Below are 21,735 nucleotides of genomic sequence, written 5' to 3'. Positions count from 1 at the left end.
AACGAATGTTCAGTAGGATCTTATACGACTTAATACTAGTGCAGTAAGCTATATGATTATATTATTTATAAACGATATTACGGATGTTATATTAGATTCTGAATATGAAGTTTATGCTGATGACCTAAAACTTTTCAAACCTGTAAATTGCTCTGATGACCAAAAGAAACTGCAGGATGATATAAATCGAGTATCACTTTGGTGTAAGACTAATTTAATGCAACTAAATGGAAGCACATGTAATTTTATAAAACTTTCTAGGTAACATGTTAGATTTAAAACTAGTTATGAAATTAATAATGTACTTATCAATGAGTTGAAATGTGTGAAAGATTTGGGGGTTACAGTAGACAGCGAATGTAGATTTGATACTCATATAGATATAATGGTACGTAAAAGTTATAAAATGTTAGGTTTTATTTTTCGTAATACACAGGATTTCAGATCCACTCTGGCTTTGAAAATACTTTTTAATGCTCTCGTAAGGTCTAATCTTGAATATAATTCAGTCGTGTGGTGTACTATCAAAAATACATTACTCGGATTGAATCAGTACAGAAAAAGTTTGTTCATAGATTAAGTTATATCACTAAAAACAATACAGTTAGAAACTATCATGAACGACTGAGTTTTTTCAAAATGGAATCTTTAGAAACGCGCAGAAATGCCTCACAGCTTCTATGCCTATATAAATTATTGAATAATGAGACTGTCCATCACTGTTGTCACAAATTGGCTTCAATGTGCCTATCTATAACTGTCGGCTTAGTACTTTTTGCCCAATTTACGTGAAATTTTCAAAAAACAAATATGGTTCGAACTCCCCATTACAACTTATGTTAAAATTATATAATAGAATGTTTACCGTCGATTGTAACACTGATGTTCATTTTTCTAAATTGAGCTTGTTCAAGAAGCAAATTTTGAATGCCTTAAGCTAATTATATTAAATTTCAATATTTGTAGCTGTACATCAAATCTTATTTTTATGTTAAATGCTGGTAAAGCTGTGCCTACCTGTAATTTAGATACATAAGTACTAATGTGTTGATGTATAGTTTAATGTTTTAATAGTTTTAACAAGAAATTATGTATCTAGTTGGTAAGCCTTTATTTAAATAAATAAATAAATAAATAAATAAATAAAAATGACAATTATTACTGAAGAAAGCTTTATAAGCTTCTTAAAATACATTCCATACACAGTAATCCATAATTCTTACAAGAACGTTCATAAATATAGATGGTGTTCTAATTACCATACATAAGTAACTATTGAATTACCTAATTAATAGTATTTACCCCGTATCATTTTCGTATAAATGACTCGGAGGTTCTGAACCCATAATAATATAGTGTGGTTTGCATTATTCACATAAAAAATAGATACAACTTATTAGGGAAATATAAAATAAACCAAACCACCTTCAAATAGTTAGAACTAGGCAAAATTTAAATGGGACCACACGGAATCGGCTTTCAGATAAAAATAATCATCAAGATTGGCTCACTCAGTTGAAGCATTAATTTGTTACCTACAAATCCAAAAATACGGTCGAATTGAAAAGCTATTCCTTTTTTCAAAAGTTGTAAGTAATATGTTATATTGTTATGTATTGTAAATAATATGACATTTGAGTGATGACCGCTTGTTTCGTCTCTTACATAAACAAACCATATGATTACGTGAAACACAATTCAAAATTGAATTTAATCAAGAGCAACGCTAAATATGTGATTTCGACAAATGAATCCATTTATAAACTTTATGCAGGTTAAAAATTACGTTATCTTAGTTTGAATCAAATTTATGCGCTGCTTTGTTGGCTACTCTGCATTCAATTATGGCGTCTTGCAATTATCATTTTATTAATTATACTTTGCTTTATGCTTTCATATACACAAGTCACATGTTCCACTACTGAAAGTATCAGCTGCGTATTACGCTAGTACGATTCCAAGTTAGTGAATTTTCAGATATCTATGGATGAATTTTTGTTTCTTTTTTCAAAAATAATGGACTGTTATCTGTGATATTAAGAGTACTTTTTACCTTGAGGTGGGATAACACAATCCTTCCCATATAAAGGGCATATCGGATATAGTTCACAATCTCCACTATTTGTCTATTATTGACCAATAATAAAACAAGGAAAAGTATGTATACAAGTAGGATATAAATAATTGCTTTAAAAACTTTGCGACTGTAAATATTGAATACAAAATTGGCTTTTAGAAAGTATGCCGATAATATACGTATAGGTTTGTTGGGGACAATTAAGAATAACACATATTATGTAATTATGTATGCTGGTTAAAATTTAAATCTACTCATTATCGCAACAGTTGCAAAGAGAGGTACGGTACTCAGAAGTAAAGTTATTGTGAGGTTAGAGGTATCAAGTATCTACCTGATATGTTTCTTATTCTCCTTAATTCTACTTTATAATGTTTAATCTCTATAATTCGTACAAAAAGTTATCGATTTATTTTTTACACGCTGTTATTAGCTTCACTTGTATGTTAGTATGCAACCGACTAATTTTATACTTTTAGACTCGATTTTAGCCCACTTTTAAGGGACAGATTTAATTCAAACTGTGTATCACGTATCAAATGTCGGTGAGAACACAATTATTTCGTGAGATTATCTTGTCAATCTGACACGGATCGCCGGGATTCATTATTTTCCTTGCGTATGTACTCTGTGTAAGAGCAAGTGAGAATGTTAAATATGACAACGCCAATTAATTATTGAAGAAAAACTAATGAATCAAAAGTGCGGAAATTCTAACTAATCGCAATGCACTTACTCCCTATTTGGTTAGAGTTTCTTTACGCGGCATTATTTTTGTATTGATTTTCGTCAACTCATTTTATTTATATCTACTGCCATTGCAATAAAGAGAAACAATATACCTTACTAACGTATGTTGATGAGATGTTTTTTATCTGTTTTAATTTTGTTTTAAGGCTTGATTACAATACAGGTTTACTAATACGACCATGACATCGTAAGACAGTAAAAGGAGCCTATTAAGTTGCGAATTTTTAACACCAATGTAGATTAGGATATAATTAAATTGAATCCGTTCAAGGTCCATCTAGGCCGTATCTGTATAATTTAAGTGTTTACTAGAATACAGTTGTGTAAAAAGATATAAAGCTATCGTCAATCCTTGAAATTTACGAAATATTTTTTTGAATGAAAACGTGCCGAAACTCGTAACTTTGTAACTGAATATTCTTATAACACTTTTATGTTTACGAAAGTATTTCACTATATTTTTAAGTGTTATTGCATTATTTTCGCAATTCCACTAGTGAGGTATTTACATATTATATTGTATCAATTAACATAAAGTCTTAGATTTAGCTCTGACATGCAAAAGTGGGACAAACGAGCCTAATCTTTATTTAAAAGATAACATTTCAACATTTAATTAAGTATATCACGAATTTCAGTGTTTTACTAACACCAACTTATTATTCTGTGCTAACACTGTAGCGAATAGGTAAAATGCATTGAAGAGCCAAGGGTTGTTATGATAGTCGACACAATAGTTCTCCTATATTCAATATTCACTAGCTGTGACCCGCGGTTGAAACCGCGTAAGTCCGTATCCCGTAGGATTATCGGTATAAAAAGTGCCTATGTGTTATTTCAGTTGTATTCTAGTTGTAGTCTACGAAGCAAAATAGTATTATAATTCACCAATAGATGTCAGGAAAAAAAACACGAATAAAACACGAATATGACATTTTCTAAAAAAAATTCCTAGCTAGATCGATTTATCGCCCCCGAAACCCCCTATATACTAAATTTCATGAAAATCGTTGGAGCCGATTCCGAGATTCCAATTATATATATATATATATATATATATTATATATATTATATATATATATATTATATATATATTATATATTATATAATATATATATATATTATATATATATTATATATTATATATATATATATATATATATATATATATATATATATATATATATATATATATATATATATATATATATACAAGAATTGCTCGTTTAAAGATATAAGATAAGATAAGATTTACTATTGCTTGTACAACCTCAAAGTATACTACAGGTGCCCACGTGCAGTGTACTTTGAGTGTTCGAACATTTCCATACGATTTGGAAATACAACAAAAAAAATCTGGTAAGTAAAAATAAACAATCATGATTTATGAACCATTTATTGGTAACAACAATAATATCACAACGATAAAATTGAAGCAAAAATGTCACGCAATATTAAGTTTGTATAAATAATTCAAAAAGCAAGTGAATTCAAAAACCTTCTGCTCCACTTACAAGAATTACATCACGGACCTACCACCGGCTGAAACCAGTTTAGGCCAATCGGCTAGGGCTTCGAAGTGTACAAAATGGTGATTCGATTTTCAAAATTCTTATTTCGGACAATTATATCTTATATAGCTTTCAATAACATACACATAAGGCATTACATTAAAACCGTATGAATGGCAAGCCAATATGCAAATGACAACAAAATGGTTGGACAACTTTACATTTTACGTCTTAATTTAATATAATTAGTTATTTATCCCAATTATAGTCCTATGGCAATCAAGGAAACAATAAAAATATCTTTCTTTCGAAACCGGATGGAAATTTATAGTCCAGTATATTATGGAGTTAATTTGTATTATACTTACAGCGGCACTTGTATATTTTATCTAAAGGTTAGTGAGTACACCAAATATTACACGATTAATTAATCACTACTCAAATAACAAGCAATATTTCGTTCGTAATAACTTAGTATATATTGTAGGTAAAATGCCAAGATTGAAATCTGATAGGCAAATGTTAATTAAACCCCAAGGCCTTAGTTTCGATTTATAATCTGACTGATATCGAAATTCAAAGTTTTTTTTCGTAAATACATATGCTACTATGTGTCAATTATCAACGCACTTTAAATATGACCCGATTTAGATGGTGTCCCACCACAGATAACATAATACTATAGTACCGCAAAGAAATTATGAGCAACTAAAAAAAAATTTGCTCTCATTTTTTTTAGTTGCTCATATGCCAGGAAGCCTGAACCATAGATAACATAATACCTGAACTAATACAATACGTATGTAAGTAAATGAGCATTGTGTCGCGAAATCTATTCACATTTGACTAGCTTTTAAACTTGTAGAATATAATACAAGGCTCTAAAGCCTTATTAATTCTACTCAGTTTTAGTAAACTTAGATCCTAGTCAAATAGATCTATACTTCTAGGGTTATTTTCAATGATTTCAGAAATGGCACCATCGAACAGTGATTCAATATGCCGATAAGCTGAATTCATCATTATGAACCTTATTATATTACCTATAATAACCTCTTATAAACTATTACTAGCTGCACGCCCCGGCTCCGCCCGAATAGTCATTTATCGTAATTGAAATAATATAAACTATCTTTTAAGTTGGACCAAACTGCACATGGTGTGCAAATTTGATAAAAACCGGTTGAGCAATTTAGAAGTCCGTCGCGGATAAACAACATTTATTTAACTGTATTAAGATATTTCCTCGATCTAGCCTCGCGCGAGTGTCCTAAGCTTTTGAGCACGTGTGCAAACAAGGCTTTATATTCATTATTTGCTATGTAAATATATTATGTCTCTAAGTATACTTGTACAAATAGAATTCAAGTGCTTGCAAACAAAATATTTTTGATGAAATGAATATTCAAACATAAACTTTAGTTACAACAAATCCAATTACAATTGCTTTACATTCGGCTGAAGCGAATTAATGTGATTTTAATGGAGATATGTATCGATATAATCCACCCAGTCCATCGATCATATAATCGTATTTTATTAGGAAGGAGATTATTAAAAACATTAAAACATTAACGTATGATAAATATACTGTATTATACACATAAAATATGTTTAATTATGTTATAACCATATTCGACTCTGGGTCTTTTTCATATTATTCAATATAAATTTCAACCAAACTGTTGCTGTGGTTTTCCCGTCAAAGCAAAATAGACGGACGGGCAGATATTCGCATACCTTTTTATTGCACTTATCGTTGGAAGTACTTGGCCGATTCGGATGAAATTACAGCGATACCAAGACCAGAGACCAAAGATAGAATGAAATCAAACTCAAAACTCAATCATTTATTTATTCAATTTAACTTCTTATAAATGCACTTTTGAATCGTGATAACACAGTTTTAAAATTTACCATAGGATAGGTTATATCCCAAAAATCCCCTGGGAATGGAAACTATACTAGTATAACTCGACTACGCAGTCGCAATAAGCTTGTAATAATATATAACTCATCTGTCAAATGCGCTCAAATAAGCACTTCAACTACCGAGAGCACTCCGGTTCACTCATTGTTGACAAAGCCGTGTTTTATGGGTTTTCACCGCCTTTGTATTGAATGGGAAGTGTGTGGAGTCGTAAATCTCCTGCAGTTTAGTTTTATAGCCTCTTATTCAGCAGCATTGTCGAAACTATTTCGAAATACAGTGTATGGTGGGTTTGTTTAAAAAAAAATGAAGGCCTTTAAAGAGCGGGAAAATATTGCGGATTACAGACAATACATGTATGTTTATATTGTAATGTATGTGTGAAAATTCATGTTAGTTGTTTCCACTGACCTTAAAAATGGGGGAGGGGATCAATCCTTTTCTGTATGTCGGATTTTTTGTTTGTTACTTACTACCTTTCGACTGATTGAACCGATTTGAACGATTCTATTTTTATTTGAAAGCTGATGCGTCCCATGTAGTACTATTAAAACATGGTCTGGTTGGTACAATGTGAAGGCATTCTACCTTTTTGTTAAAAATAATTAATTATTATTCTATTGATTATCTATGCACAGAGTGTACAAACTAAGATGAATTGCATAAAATGTAAAATGCCTATACTATTAACTATTTTGTTAATGTCTTGATGAGGTAACTAACATGCGACTAAGAAATGTTTTTCGACATTCGAGTGGATACATTAACTGTAATGTTGAAAAGATGCACGCGAAGCAATGAAATTTAATATTTTACGATTCGAAGGCTGTATTGCATGACGAATGAATTCAACTCTTGCCATATGCAAATTTCCTCTCTCTATATTTTAAAATTTATCACCATATAGTATAATAAAGTCGCTTCCCGATCTTTAAGCCTGTGCAACGGATTTTGAAGTTTTTTTTAAATAGATAAAGTGATTCAAGAGGAAGGTTTATGTGTATAATAACAACTACTAAACTATACAGAATTTTTCGTGTTCGGAGCCGCGGGTTAAAGCTAGTTAATTTACAAGTAAAACCCCGTTTAGTGAGAGTACGATTTGAATGTTAATGTTATTTTATCCAAAAATGTCTGTCTCCAAAAATCTTATTCTATTGCTCTTGATGGGTATCTAAAAGAAATAAAACGTGTATTTATTCCCGATCATGTACTCAAATGTGAATGAAATACTCCTTCGTAATTTAAAAGTCTAATTTAATATACTTATATAATATGTCATTTGCTGAATCATAAGCGGGACACGTAAATACTCGGGACACGAGTCACATTATGATATGTCAGTTAATCATGATTTGATTTTGATTTGGGCAGCGATTACGTAGTTGCTTTCAAAGACGAAAATCCTACTAATATTATAAATGCGAAAGTTGGTAAGGATGTGTGTGTTTTTGTTGCTCTTTCACGCAAAAACTACAGAACCGATTGCAATGAATTTGATTGATTGATTGCAATTTGGTACGTAGACAGCTGGACAACTGGATTAACATATAGGAAACTTTTTATTCCGAAATTCCTATGGGATACGGACTTACGCGGGTGAAACCGCGGGGCGCAGCTAGTATACACTATATCAAACCTATTTTTAATAATCAAACTCAAATTCCTAACCTTTTTCATCCATTAAATCATACATATAATTAATAAATAATATCCATATAATTAATAAGTGTTTATGAATAGTATTTTTTTTTTAACTACCACCGATTCAGAAGGTCGATCGCGAGTAGAATCGGCAAAAAGCTCGATAGGATATAGTTTTAAGTAGTAAGTAACCTCTACCACTTGTTACTTGAAGTTTTTATTTTTTTTGTAGATTATTTATTAAAAAAGTCCATATTAGAACAATTTAGTGTATACCAATTGAACAAATTATTCATTGGCTGCCTAATAAAGTCCTGTTCTATGCATTCTTATCATCAAGATTTCGTATACTTTTTTTAAAAAGTCAAGTCCTACATTGAATATAAATTAATTAGTTAAACGCTTTAAAAAACACATATTTATTTAATTGCAGCCTCAAGTTATGCAAATATCCAAATAATTGTACGCTACGTAATTTTTTCTGCTGTCACGTGACGTTAGTATAAATTACTTTGAAAACTTCATAAATTTTTATTAAACTACAATATCCGCTAATAAGTTTATTTATTGCTTGGATGGTTTCTTTAAATACAGATATTTCATGTCGTGAGCACATCATAGCTAAATATCAGTCATGCAATAATATAACGAATGAGTGAGTTTGATTCTTTAACATGTAAAAATATATGTTTTAATCAATCATATAATGCAATTAAATTGTCCATTTGCACTAACGTCTTTATTATGTATGTTTATTGATGTGTAATTGATATATAATGTTATGTATTTTCGTAACGCAATAAAGAATTTTCATTAATTAATTCGTTTAAAATAATATTTTAGTGGCGTTGACTTTTACAAATACTAACAGTTTAGTTGATTGTAAAAAAACATATCTCTTATAACTTATATGTTTTAATAAATAATGTTATACCTACGCGTATATGTTTGCCTAATATTTGCTTTTCAAAAAAAGAGGAGATTAGATATCAATTGAAATGTTTTTATATTTACCTCAAAACTTTTTACTAGGTGAACCGATTTAATGTTCAAAAACGATTGAAAAACTATAGAAAGGAGGAAAGGCTTCTAGTTATTTATTTCGATAAATAACATTTCATTTCACAAATATAAAAGTAGTTTCATTGATTTCAATAATGAAATACGAATGACCTGCCTTACGCCTAATTAAACGATTACATACACCATGATTTCTATGTAACTGAATGAATAATACCGCTTCAACATCCGAATTTCGTCATCGTATTTATTTATTCAATTAACATGCCGTATTAAACCATAAAAAACGCGTTATGCAAATTCTATAGTCATTATTCTATCTATGTCATCGCCAGCTTTAACAGACATACTGTCGCCGAATATCCGTCAAATTCATTTCTGCGTCATTAACTGCGCCCCGCGGTTTCACTCGCGTAAGTCTGTATCCCATAGGAATATTGGTGTAAAATTTGCTTATATGTTATTCCAGTTGTCCAGCTATCTACGTACAAAATTTCATTGCAATCGGTTCAGTAGTTTTTGCGTGATTGAGTAACAAACATCCATACAAACATATGTAAATCCATAATTACGAACTTTCGCGTTAATTAGTAGGATTACTAGCTTTTACTCGCGGTTTCGTACGCGTTTATTCGGAGCAGTTTAATAGATGTTATTGTACATATTAAGCTGCCTCTTGAATCATACTATCTATTAAAAAAAACCCATCAAAATTGCGTAGTTTTAAAGATTTAAGCATACATAGAGACAGAGAAAGCGACTTTTATACTATGTAGTGATGTGAGTATTGTTACTTAGCTTTTAACCCGTGGGTTTGCGTAATCAAAGGAATGGATAGACCCGGGGTAATCCTCGCTTAGTTGCCATCCCTTTTCCGGGATAAAAACTATCCAATATCCTTTATCAGGTCTCCCTATCTCTGTATCAAGTTTCATCCCAGGTTTCTGTACCAAATTTCGACCTAGTTGTTCCCGAGATTAGCGCGTTCAAGCAAACAAAGAAACTCTTCAGTTTGATATAGTCTTAGACGAGGTGAAAATAATCTTAATATCACATATTATATAATATTACATTTGTAATTCGGAATATTTATATAGCACAGTTCCTAAAAAGAATGGATAAAGGACTCTATTTAGATTTTTAAAAACATTTCATTTGATAGTTGTGTCAGGTCAGTTGTGGAAATAATACTAATTGCATAATATATATCATTCTTTAATTCATTAGGTTTGGAATTAATGGATTCTCAGGCCGTACTTGTTATGTAAAGTAAGTTAAGCACTTGAAATACTAAGTACCTACGTAATGTGTAATTTATTTCATTTATGGATAATCCATCAGTAACCCATTCAAACATTTAATCTTGCAATATGCTGAAAAAGGTTAACTTATGTCGTTAAAAACCCTCTATAAACGTTTTAGTACGCATGGAAGATAGAAATGCACTTTAATTCTACTTTATAACCATCTTTTAACCTTCGATTTAATTACTACGAAACTTAAGTATTCAAGCCGACGGGCGGATCCTGGAGGTGGGTAGCTGAAAATTTTTAAGCCACAGACACAGATAATATAATACTATATTAGCCACAGATAAGTGTAAAAACTTCAAATCCAACAAATAACAACACCAAGGTATGTAGGTAACCGGGTATGGATTAATCTGTACATTTTTCTGACCGGTTGTTATTATGTAACATGAGTCGTAATGTTGGTTTATCAAGTGTCGTGTTCGACCCCGTCAGTTATACGTCCCGTTTGACATGTCCTCGCTGCCATGTGGTGCTCCAGAGGGCAGCACCTACATAGTTAAATTGGGAGTATTTCTTGGCTAAGATATACGTAGTTACGTCTGAGAATATGGATGTTGAAGCAAATAATCTCAATGAATTATAAAAGGATACAAGTACCATAACAGCTTATATGCATATAGATGCATATAAGCTGTTATATAACAATAATAATTTTAACAAAAAATTAAATTGCCCATTTCCTTTTCCTCACCCGTCCCAGTCCATTCCTTCTTTCCAGTCGTTAATCCTTTCCTTTTCCTTTACCCTTTAAAAGCGGGCAACACCTTCGCAGAGGCACTACCTCTGCGAATGTTCATGGGCGGTGGTGATCGCTTACCATCAGGCGAACCACCAGCCCAGTTGCCCGCTATGACATAAACCGCCATCGAATTGTCAGTACCCAATTTAAGTGGAACCGTATGGAAGGCACCAGCTTTCTGAAAAATTAAAAATCGTTTCACCCAGGAAAAGTAATGAGGTAACGAACACAAAAATGCAGTCGAATTGATAACCTCCTTTCTTATTTGAAGTCAGTTGACAATCCTTTTAAAACAGCGAAGAGATACATTCAAAGAACTTAAGAGGAGACTATATAAATAACAACAAAACAAAATACATGAGTCATTTCATTCACACGTCATTGAGTCATTTCATAGACAGACATTCCAAATTATAATTCCTATGGAGAATAACCATAAGTCATAACATCGACATATTGACCATTAATCTGTAATGGTGTGTCCAAAAATAAACATTTAGAAAGGTTATCTAACGAAGGCATTGGTAAACTTCCGTTTTTTACTACCGGTGGGAACCGGGTTACATTTGCCGCACATTTGATATTTGGGTTCTTTAGAAGACAAAACCTAATGACTGTGTCTTGTTATGATTTATAGGTTGATATCTTAAGCGACAAGAAAGTTATCAGCTTACTTTATAAGACCGAAGCTAGATAATATTATCTACTGGCACTGAAAATATTCTTTATTGTCCTGAATAATTCAAATACGATATAGAATTGAGATGACGGAGCAGGAAAATCATGTTAATAAATACCTAATGCTTCCTCATAGCTCGTATTGAATGCGATTGTCGTGGAAAGTAAGCGTAAATAAATAAATCATGTGTGAAGATGGAGGAATCTTCCATTGAGCTGACTGATGACTGATTTTGATTATTACAATCTTATGCTATCTATAATATTAGGCACTATCAATGCTGCATTATACCATGTTAAAGAGGCCCGCGTACACAAAATGACGAAATAAGCTAGCCTTGTGTCGGAATACCACAGAGGTAGAATACACGAGAAGCCTAAACCCCAGAAGGACAGTATAAAGAGTAAGTATACAGTAGTAAAACGCTTTTGATCTTATTATAGAAGCCGAAAACGTCTAGGCAATATCACGGTTATTAGACTGTGTCACAAGAGACTTAATACACATAAAAACATCACAGACTTGTTCACATAAACAATTGTGTATGGGACATAAAAAGTATTTCATAGATTTTCTACGGAACACTTAGTGTATTTTGATCGCAAGTTGATTGATGACTCGCATTCATAGCTTTAACAAGATGTTACATTATAACAAGACGCTTGGGCGGAGTCGTTGTGATATAATTAAAAGCGGATAATAGCAGAGAAGATATATCTATATGTTTGATCTATGTTTGATATAGATAAAAGAAATATAAATTACAATTTAATTAGCCCTTTTATAGAAAAATTATCGTTGGAGAACTTTTGAGAAGCACTTCACTATGTGTGTTACTGTACATGTGTTTGATGTAATTAGTGTTATTATGGTAGAGGACACAAACTCCAAAAGAAAAGGTTTCAATCCGTTTTCTGTAAACTCAAACGAGCTTTCAATCGTATAATTTATAAGCGCAAATGTAAGCAAGTATGTATGAGATATTTTCTAAAGACGTTGTTTTGAACTTTTAAAAATTTTATTCAATAATGAATAAATTAACGTGTGATTTGATTGTGGAATGCGCGTGACTAGAAAATTACTACAGAGTATAGACAACGGTCTATGAGTGAACCATAAAAAGCATTCACTCGAATATTATCCACGATACATTGCTCACGTTATCTAAATTATAAAGCGGACATTACAAAACCGGACCCACGTAAAGAGTGAAGATGAAATTAAAAATTATAATTAACTTAACCTAAAAGGCGAACGAGGTTACCAACGGCCACGGCGGTTGCGCGCAATTCTGGTGCGCACGCGCTTTCTCGATACTTTTGTATGCGCGACAGGCGTTCAGTGTTTGCGCATCGTGATCTAATAGCCCCCAAGTGGGTCAAAGTCGCTTTGGATTCGCGTATTCACTTGTTACTGTCGCTATAATGGTTACTTAAACTTTTGTTTTGTTGCCGCGCTCCCGCCTACGGACTAATGATTCACACAATTACGTTACGCTCGTATTTGTTGTTAGTAATGAGGTGTAATTGTTTTTGTTGGAGGAACACTTTATTGTATTTTATGGTTCTTGTCAGCAAATTTTATGTCCTAGCATGTTAGTTGGTAAATTGGTGTTTGGATACAGTATTTGAAATGAAGATGATGTCATATAATCTCTTGGTTTTAGATTTATCGCGAGTATACCATCTGCAACGATCGTTGTCCACAAACAATGAAATGAATATAAACTTAAATGATATATAAACTTCATAATAGGATCAGAAAAGAATTATTGACCAAACAAATCGATTGAATTAAAAGAAAAACAAACGGAGGGCAATCATATAGTGTAAACATACGTATCAGAACTTATAGCGATGTGGATATACATCGTGTGTTACTTTATTGGTGAGACTTGAAATACTCGAGTGTAATCAGACGATAAGTCAACTTTTTGACATTGTAAAAACACTACAATTATAGGTAGTATACAGATCACGGCTGCCCCAGATTCAATGGGAAAAACCTGCACGAAACGTCAAAATGTTTTTGTCGTAACATGTAACTATCAGATATCTTCAATGAACGAATGAAATGGATATGCACAACGTCTTTATTTAATCTTTAGTCGGTTCTGTTAGCTGCTCGGTTTGAGGATCCCCGCTTTTAAATATATTAATAGCACAAGATTTTTTCCCATCTCTCGTTCTTCTGACCGTCTTTCGTTCCTTAATTCTTTTAAGAATTCTGATTTTATTTCTAAATGATAGTACAATTTGACGTTGATATATACCTTTTTTAAGCACTTTTTATGGTTGAGACCTAATAATTTTGAAAACGTATATATTTAGACTAAGAGATATAATCGCATAGAAAAACAAGCATGTTTAATGTGTTGTAAAAGTTGGCATGAAGACCAATTATTAAGTAACGAATGCACCTTATAAGGTTAAACGAAATAAAGTCTGATCGCTTTTAAAACGGTTATAAAGAGAAAGTTGTTATCAACGGTTTTTAACATGCCAAGTGTAAATACTGTATAACTGCTAGTATTAATTAATTTATAAAAATAAACACATAAATACGCACTGCTTCTAAGTATTTGTATTATCAGACCGTAACGAATATGCAATGGGTAGATTCGTATGAATTCTCATGCCGGAATTTTTGATTCTTTTTGTTTCCTTGGCAGTGATATAAATTTTTCTGGTATCGAAACTCAGATTATAAATCGTTACTATGGGAGTCCATTGTAGAGTAATGAAACCAGACAGGCCTTATACATGCAATTTTAATGCTAACTTTCGAGTTAACATTTTTGAAAAATGACCTATGACCATGGTAGAATGCATAAGCACATATTGGCTTCGCAACACAACATTAACATCCTTCCTACTTATCCTACTTCCTACTATCCTACTAATATTATAAATGCGAAAGTTTGTAAGGATGTGTGTGTGTTTATTGCTCTTTCACGCAAAAATTACTGAACCGATTGCAATGAAATTTCGTACTTAGACAGCTGGACAACTGGAATAACATACAGGTAACTTTCTATTCCGATATTCCTACGGGATACGGACTTACGCGGGTGAAACCGCGGGGCGCAGCTAGTTTACTATATACTCCATGTGTATCACGATTTTGATAATAAATCGTCTATCAAGTTCAGCTTCACCTACTCTCAAGAGGAGTTAAAGTATGTTTAGTGTTCTATGTTATGCGACAGATCACTCTCCCCTCTTCCAGGAGTTTGCATTGCGCGCATACACCACTTGAATATCAATGAGTGTTGTATAACATTGAAAGTGTCTCAAACGCCACTTCTCTGTAACGAGATATCAAATAAATTTAAATAAATATTTGTTCTCTGCTGCGGCCGGTCTTGCTAAGGCGCGTTTCCGTGAACGAAAAAACTTACTCTGCGTTACTTTTCACCGACTGGTACTACTAGTCTCTGTTTAGATGGATATTCCTGGTCTTTATTTAGTGGTTTAACATATTAATATATATAAGTAATTTCAATTGCTCTCTCATTATTTTAAATTAATGAAATTACCGAGGATAGGAATACTTCACGCAAAATTCCATCCCTGCAGCAATAGCAGAGCATATAGATAAAAGCTGCTTTTGATAGCAATATTATTACTATAGTAAGTTTGAGTGTTGAGAAAAACTTTTAAATTGTTTTACTTACACATAGGTTTTGGAATGGTTTAATAACATACCTACTGATACAGTGTGGATACAGCACTTTAAATTTTATAATAATTTTTTTCAGTGGTCCCTGCACTACCCCGGCCGCAAGTCGAATGTTCGCCGTCAACGCGCATTCCCTTCCTCCACCCCCTTTCCCTGCCAAGAGTCCCTCTCCTGGGGGAGAAGCAAGCAGGTGCCTACGTCAGTACATAAACTCCGCCCAGGGGATATCGAGGTAGTGGCAGCTATTGGGGACTCCCTCGTGGCGGGTAGTGGAGCGCTAGAGGAGTTCGCGCTGGGAGCCATAGTGGAATATCGGGGAGTATCGTGGTGTGCTGGTAAGTTTCTTTCTGTTATTAACTTTTTGATCGTTTTTTTTTAATTTGTAAGCAAATTCTGATTATGATGTAGATGATATTTTTATATGTACATAAAATAAATGATTTGAATTAATATTATTTATCCTATGCTACTATACTACTTAAAATATTCAAGATTTATAGGTCTATATTTTAATGTATTATTATTTTAATGGTTTGCTAACACAGTATATGTCTGAATATTTGAATTTATACCACCTATAAACTAAGAAAAATACGCATCTAATGATACTGACGTTACATTAAAAATTATAATTATCTCATAATCAATTCAAAGATGTACTTCTTTAATTTAAACAGATTTCATCAGCGGCATAATATTTTACAATCTATACGTTCTATATTTTTGTTTTTTATTTACAAATGTATTGACGACCTCAATTCCATATTTCACCATATTTTTTGTTGTAGCGAGACGATAAAGTCAAATATTATTTTCATGCAATCATAAAAAATATAAATGTCGAGTTTTAATTAATATCCGTAATTATTATACCGTTGTAAACTTGTAAACCGATTAACAGTTTGTCTAACTGTATACTTTTGACTTTTGAATCGATAAGGAAATGAAAACACAGTAGTTCTTTTATATCTTTAGTCGAAATGTAATTTAAGCGAAATAAAGAAGCCTTGTGAAATTATGAACTTGATTTATTAATACTCGCTTGATTAACTTTTTGTCATAAGTATGCTATCCAAAATGTAAATTTAAACATATACCTATTGCGATATTGTTTTTGTCAATTTTCAACGGCTAAAAGAAACATATCAAATTTCGCAAAGGAAGAGGAGTTATCTGTATGGTTGAGGCAGGAATTTATCATACATCTGGATAATTCATGTTTTATCTGTATATTTTCTATATCTATAGAGATCTTTTTCACCTAAAGAAAGCCCTTGACCATTCTTATAAAACTATTTCCACACGATGAAACAAACAGTTATATCGCAATCTCTACTTATATTATAAATGCGAAAGTAAATCTGTCTATATGCTTCTTCTTCATGCCTGAATCACTGTACCGATTTGAATGAAATATATGAAAATATAGTTTGCGACTCGAGAGTACATAGGATAGTTAATATCCCGACTATCCCATGAAATCGGAATTCACGGGGGGAATCCCCGGGGTTTGTCTGACGCCGTAGTAGGGGACACGGGACTTCACTTTTTTTATCCCCGGGGTTATCTATTTTTCCTTTGACTGCGCGGGCGAAGCCACGGGCAGCATGTTAGCAATTATATACATCACTAATCAATATTTCAACATTAAATTAAATATCTTCAAAATGACTAGATGGAAACTAAAAAAGTGTCTCAAAGAATGGATGCAAGATCTTGACTATATTCAGACTGAAGGTCTATTAAAAATTGAAGTGTGACAGAACAAACATAAAAAAAAAAACCATACATATATAAATTAATTAACTTGACAAACACACACACATACACACACACAAACACACACACACTCACACACACACACACACACAGAGGCACACTAATACGTACAAAATTGTAATAAGTAGTATAGCAGCATGAATTTATTTATTTTATAATCTATAATAATTAGTAAAGTTGTACTTTTTTAAACCTACCGGAAGAAACTTGTTCCCACGACACAGGGAATCCTAGTGTGGGAGCATGGGTTCTTAATCTATATATATGTAACAAAATTTTTTGATAAATAAATAAATTATTATTATTATTATTATTATTTCATCACAAATTCATTTGAAACCTGTTAGAAAATCTAAAGATCATTGAACGTTTAACCAATAACATGGCATTTACCATTTATTGATGTTGTTTTCTTAAATTCAATAATCTATAGCGTAGAAACTTAAATATTATCCTGACCGAATTTCGTAGGTTACCCATTTTTGTCAAATGCTCAGGACATTTTAGTATGTTAAATTATTTAGAGAATATCCCATTCCTTCACTTTATCTGTTACTAAAAAATATTTCGGTGTCATTTGGTGTCAAAATACTCTTATAATTATAAAGCATTAGCTGCGCCCTGCGGTTTCATCCGTGCAAATCCGTATCCAGTAGGAATATCGGGATAAAAAGTTGCCTATATGTTATTCCAGTTGTTTACGTACTGTTTACGTACAAAATTCCATTGCAATCGGTTCACTACTTTTTGCGTGAAAGAGTAACAAATACACACACATCCTTACAAACTTTCGGATTTATAATATTAGTAGGATTAGTAGGATAGGATTCTGCAATAAACACCTTCGAAAAACAAAACACTCTGGTCCAAAATGTTTCTTAAGAACGCTATTACATTTATCATAATTACAGGCGGAGACAGCACATGGCGAGAGTACCTGACATTGCCGAACATACTGAAAGAGTACAATCCCAACTTGCGCGGTTACTCCACTGGCACCGGCGAATGGCTCGCCAAGAATTCCAAACTGAATGTCGCTTTTCCCGTAGCTTCTGACCAGGATGCGTATAAGCAGGCTAAGGTACTCTATCATAATTTTTTTTATTCAAATTAGAATTGACAACATCTCAAAAAAAATCAGGTTAATCGGGCAAAAATCCACGGAGTAATCGGTTAAAACAAAAAAAAAACAGTTTAATAGAGAAATTCCATGGTTTTTGGGACGTTGCTTGAGAAATAATTTATTACTTATTACTACTTACTACAAACACTACACAAATAAAGTTCGCACTTTTATTTAGATAGCGTAACGTATCATACGCAACATTACTTACAATGAAATTATGTTGCACGTGCTTGCTAATTATTGAGTTGATAATTAGAATTGCATTATCAATTAAAAACAAAAAAATAATGCTCGCAAAATGAAGTGAACTCATTTAAACATCCGCCAAATATTTGCTCTGGTTCTGAAACGACTGAAGGCCAGTGACTTTCCAGTAATTATGCAGATTATATGCAGTTAACTTTTGTAGATGTAGATTAAAAATTTTGGTTTGCGTCACAATAATGCTGACTCATTAATTGAATTGAAAGTCATTTTTACAATATTTACGGTAAATACGTCTTTTTAGAAATAAGTGAGAGTACATTTTTTATTAATATGATGTTAATAGTTTCCTGTATGTACCTGTACCTGTATGTTTTTAAGTTTGTATGTTAACATCTCAGACTCGATTTAAAACAGACACATTAAATTCAATCTTTGTACACTAATCAAGAATCGGTGATTAGGATCGCCAGTATTAAAAATTTATTTTTACATGAATTTTGTATAAGAGCAAATGATACAATTTAGTTGAGTCTATCATTAAAGCGTGTTTTTTAATGTAGGTACATACGAGTATATCATACTTATTTTTGTTAATTTTATGTTTATCAATTATTGCCTTAACATAAGATTTTTAATGAAAGCGTTTTTAATGAAACCTACCGATCCAGCTCTTTTTTATATTACAGCCATTAAGATCGTCATATTTCAACGACTTAACGCAAAACCTTAATTTATAATCAAGCCCCATCTAGTTGTTGACGAAAACTACAAGAAAAACCTTCCAGAATTTTTTTAGTTTACCGTGAACAGCAAGACAGATATCTGCAGTCATTTAGACGGTCACAGAAATCTCCAGCGATGTTAAAAATGCAGGAAATAAATTCTTGAATAATGAAAAACCACATAATGACAGGTTATGCGTATAATATAGCCGTTTTGTACATTTTATTTGAATTAACGAGAAAATAGCTGTTATGTAATATGTAAAGTGATTATAATGTGTGTAGATTTGTATCGTAAGCATTAAGCACAACCCAAGATAACGATTGAAAATAAGCCACTAAGTAGGAAACTGTAGACGCTTTAATTTATCTTAAATATGTTATTTGTGTGTGAAGTTCTTGGATACAATTGCAAGGTTATGTACACGATGTATTGCTAGTACCATAAGTAATTAGTTATATTATCGCACTTATTTTATTAAGTTATGTCATTCTTATCTGAAAAACTTCACTATGATGGATTATGGCCGAAACCCTCATAGGGCATGTGTCCCAGCAATGGGGCCATATTATATAGGCTGACGATGATGGTGAATTATTAGTAAGTAGATGCAGGCAGAAGAAATACGCGAAAAACCAATATCACAGATAATATATTCACCTAGCATGGCGATCGATGTCACAATCACAAATTTTTTTTATTGATTTTCTCTCAGATTCCGTAATCATCACTTATACGGTCTTTGATGATGGGCATGATAGTTACGTCGTAAATAACTAAATGAATAAACATGCCGTGTTTGAACTTATGGCCTATGGTTATACTTACATAGGTAAAGATCTTTAGGCCAAGATTTTACAATTTACCCTTTCATAAGAATAGCTACACTGATTCAGAACTTCTGTCGTTATTTGTGACATCGCTCGGCTAATACATAGAAAATTGTGATCCATTATATTTTATAACGGATATAAATTGATTCATAATTTGGTTTTTTAGCTTAGTCTTACAAGTTAGCGGCATTACCACATAATAAACCTAGATTAGAATTATAACGACAAAGAAAACAGTTCAATATTTAAATTTGTTAAACTTCATAAAATGCGCACAAATTTGAAATTAATTTGTATAACGACTGCTTTCGCCGGTGCACTATGCAATTATGGGCAATTATAATAATTACTCAGTCGTAATTTCTTATAGCTTTTAAGTAGGATATAAATCAGTATCATTCGTTCATTATTACATCAAGTGCAATTACATATATCGGTAGCAATCAATTTATATGGCATTTGGCATGCCAAAAAGTTCATGAACTTCATCAATTTTACTGTCATAAAAATATATGCGGGTTATAGCTAGTCCATACAATTTGTATAGTTTTCAAAGAGGAGATAATTGGCATGCAGATAAGAGATCGATCGATATATAATAATGAGAGAATGAAGCTATTTCTAGATAGATGATACATTAATTTCGTAGCGTAGATGTTTAATTTTTAGTTTTATAGTAATCATTGAAATAATGTTTCGTATTGGTTGTGATGGTTCTTAATCATCTCAATAGATCGCGTGGGGTGCCCCTTACGCACATAAAACCGAAAGAGTAGATGAAATTCGATTACTGTGGCGAGTGGCCGAGAGGCTAGGCGTTGCTACGGTTTGGCAAAAAACGCGGGTTCGAATCCTGCCTCGTGATCATATTTTTTCTATTATTTCATTTCTCAGCTTAGATGTTTTAACAGAAAAATAATTAACGTTATGAGAGGTTTGAAAGCTCTGACTCAATGGTTTTGGGAATTGTCCGAGCTTACACAGCGATTATTTACAAATCGTTTGCGCAACTGTTGTGGTTGGACCGGAGATTAAATGGCAAACGTGACGGGACCGACACGACACTACGTCGTATCAACTATAACTTGGGTTTTTAAACGATTGCATTGAATTTAGCTTCAGTATTTCCTCTTGTTTTTTGATCATTTGGAAATGTTATATCGTATTGATATAATATTAATTTGAAATAATATATCGAAAAACTGACCGAATAATTGTAAGAAGACAAACAATTATTCAATCTCACATAGATATCTATTATACACTCCGACCCGGTTTTTGTAAGTTTTAAAAATTTCATATAACTTTAATCCTAATCCAAGCGGTTACAGTCCAACACACAAAGAATCATTAAAATCTGTTAAGCCGTTCATGAGTTATACCGAAGGGGTAACGAAACATCACTAAAGTTGTTTGAAATGTTTAAAAAAATTGCTTATGACACTTTCTAGCCTCTTATTTCAGACACAAAATTCATAGAAAAAAGGGACAACTAACAAACACACTTACGCATTCGCAATATTAGTAACTATAAATAAGAATATGCCTAGATCAAAAATAAGCGATGTTACCATACCTTTTCAATCCTGGTAAAAAATACATGCTCATAAGACGTGGTTCATTAGTTGATTACGTGAGAAATATTAATTATTCGAACAATTAAAAATTTACGTGGGAATTATAAATTAAATGGCGTGAGAAGTTAATTTTGTAGGTAAAATTC

General features: G+C 32.2%; 1 protein-coding gene across 1 annotated transcript in view; it reads left to right on the top strand.

Annotated features, from left to right (window-relative positions):
• Nucleotides 1–21,735, top strand: part of LOC119840492 (phospholipase B1, membrane-associated-like) — a 29,069-nt gene that overhangs the window by 3,998 nt on the left and 3,336 nt on the right. Inside the window, exons 2-3 of the mRNA XM_038367130.1 lie at nt 15,424–15,679; nt 18,035–18,204. Of these exons, the coding sequence (XP_038223058.1) occupies nt 15,424–15,679; nt 18,035–18,204 (426 nt within the window). The remainder of the gene's footprint in view (nt 1–15,423; nt 15,680–18,034; nt 18,205–21,735) is intronic.

This window comes from Zerene cesonia, chromosome 6 (assembly GCF_012273895.1).
Source record: "Zerene cesonia ecotype Mississippi chromosome 6, Zerene_cesonia_1.1, whole genome shotgun sequence".
Lineage (NCBI taxonomy): Eukaryota > Metazoa > Arthropoda > Insecta > Lepidoptera > Pieridae > Zerene > Zerene cesonia.
Note: the sequence above shows the minus strand (reverse complement) of the source record. Positions and strands in the feature narration are given on the sequence as shown.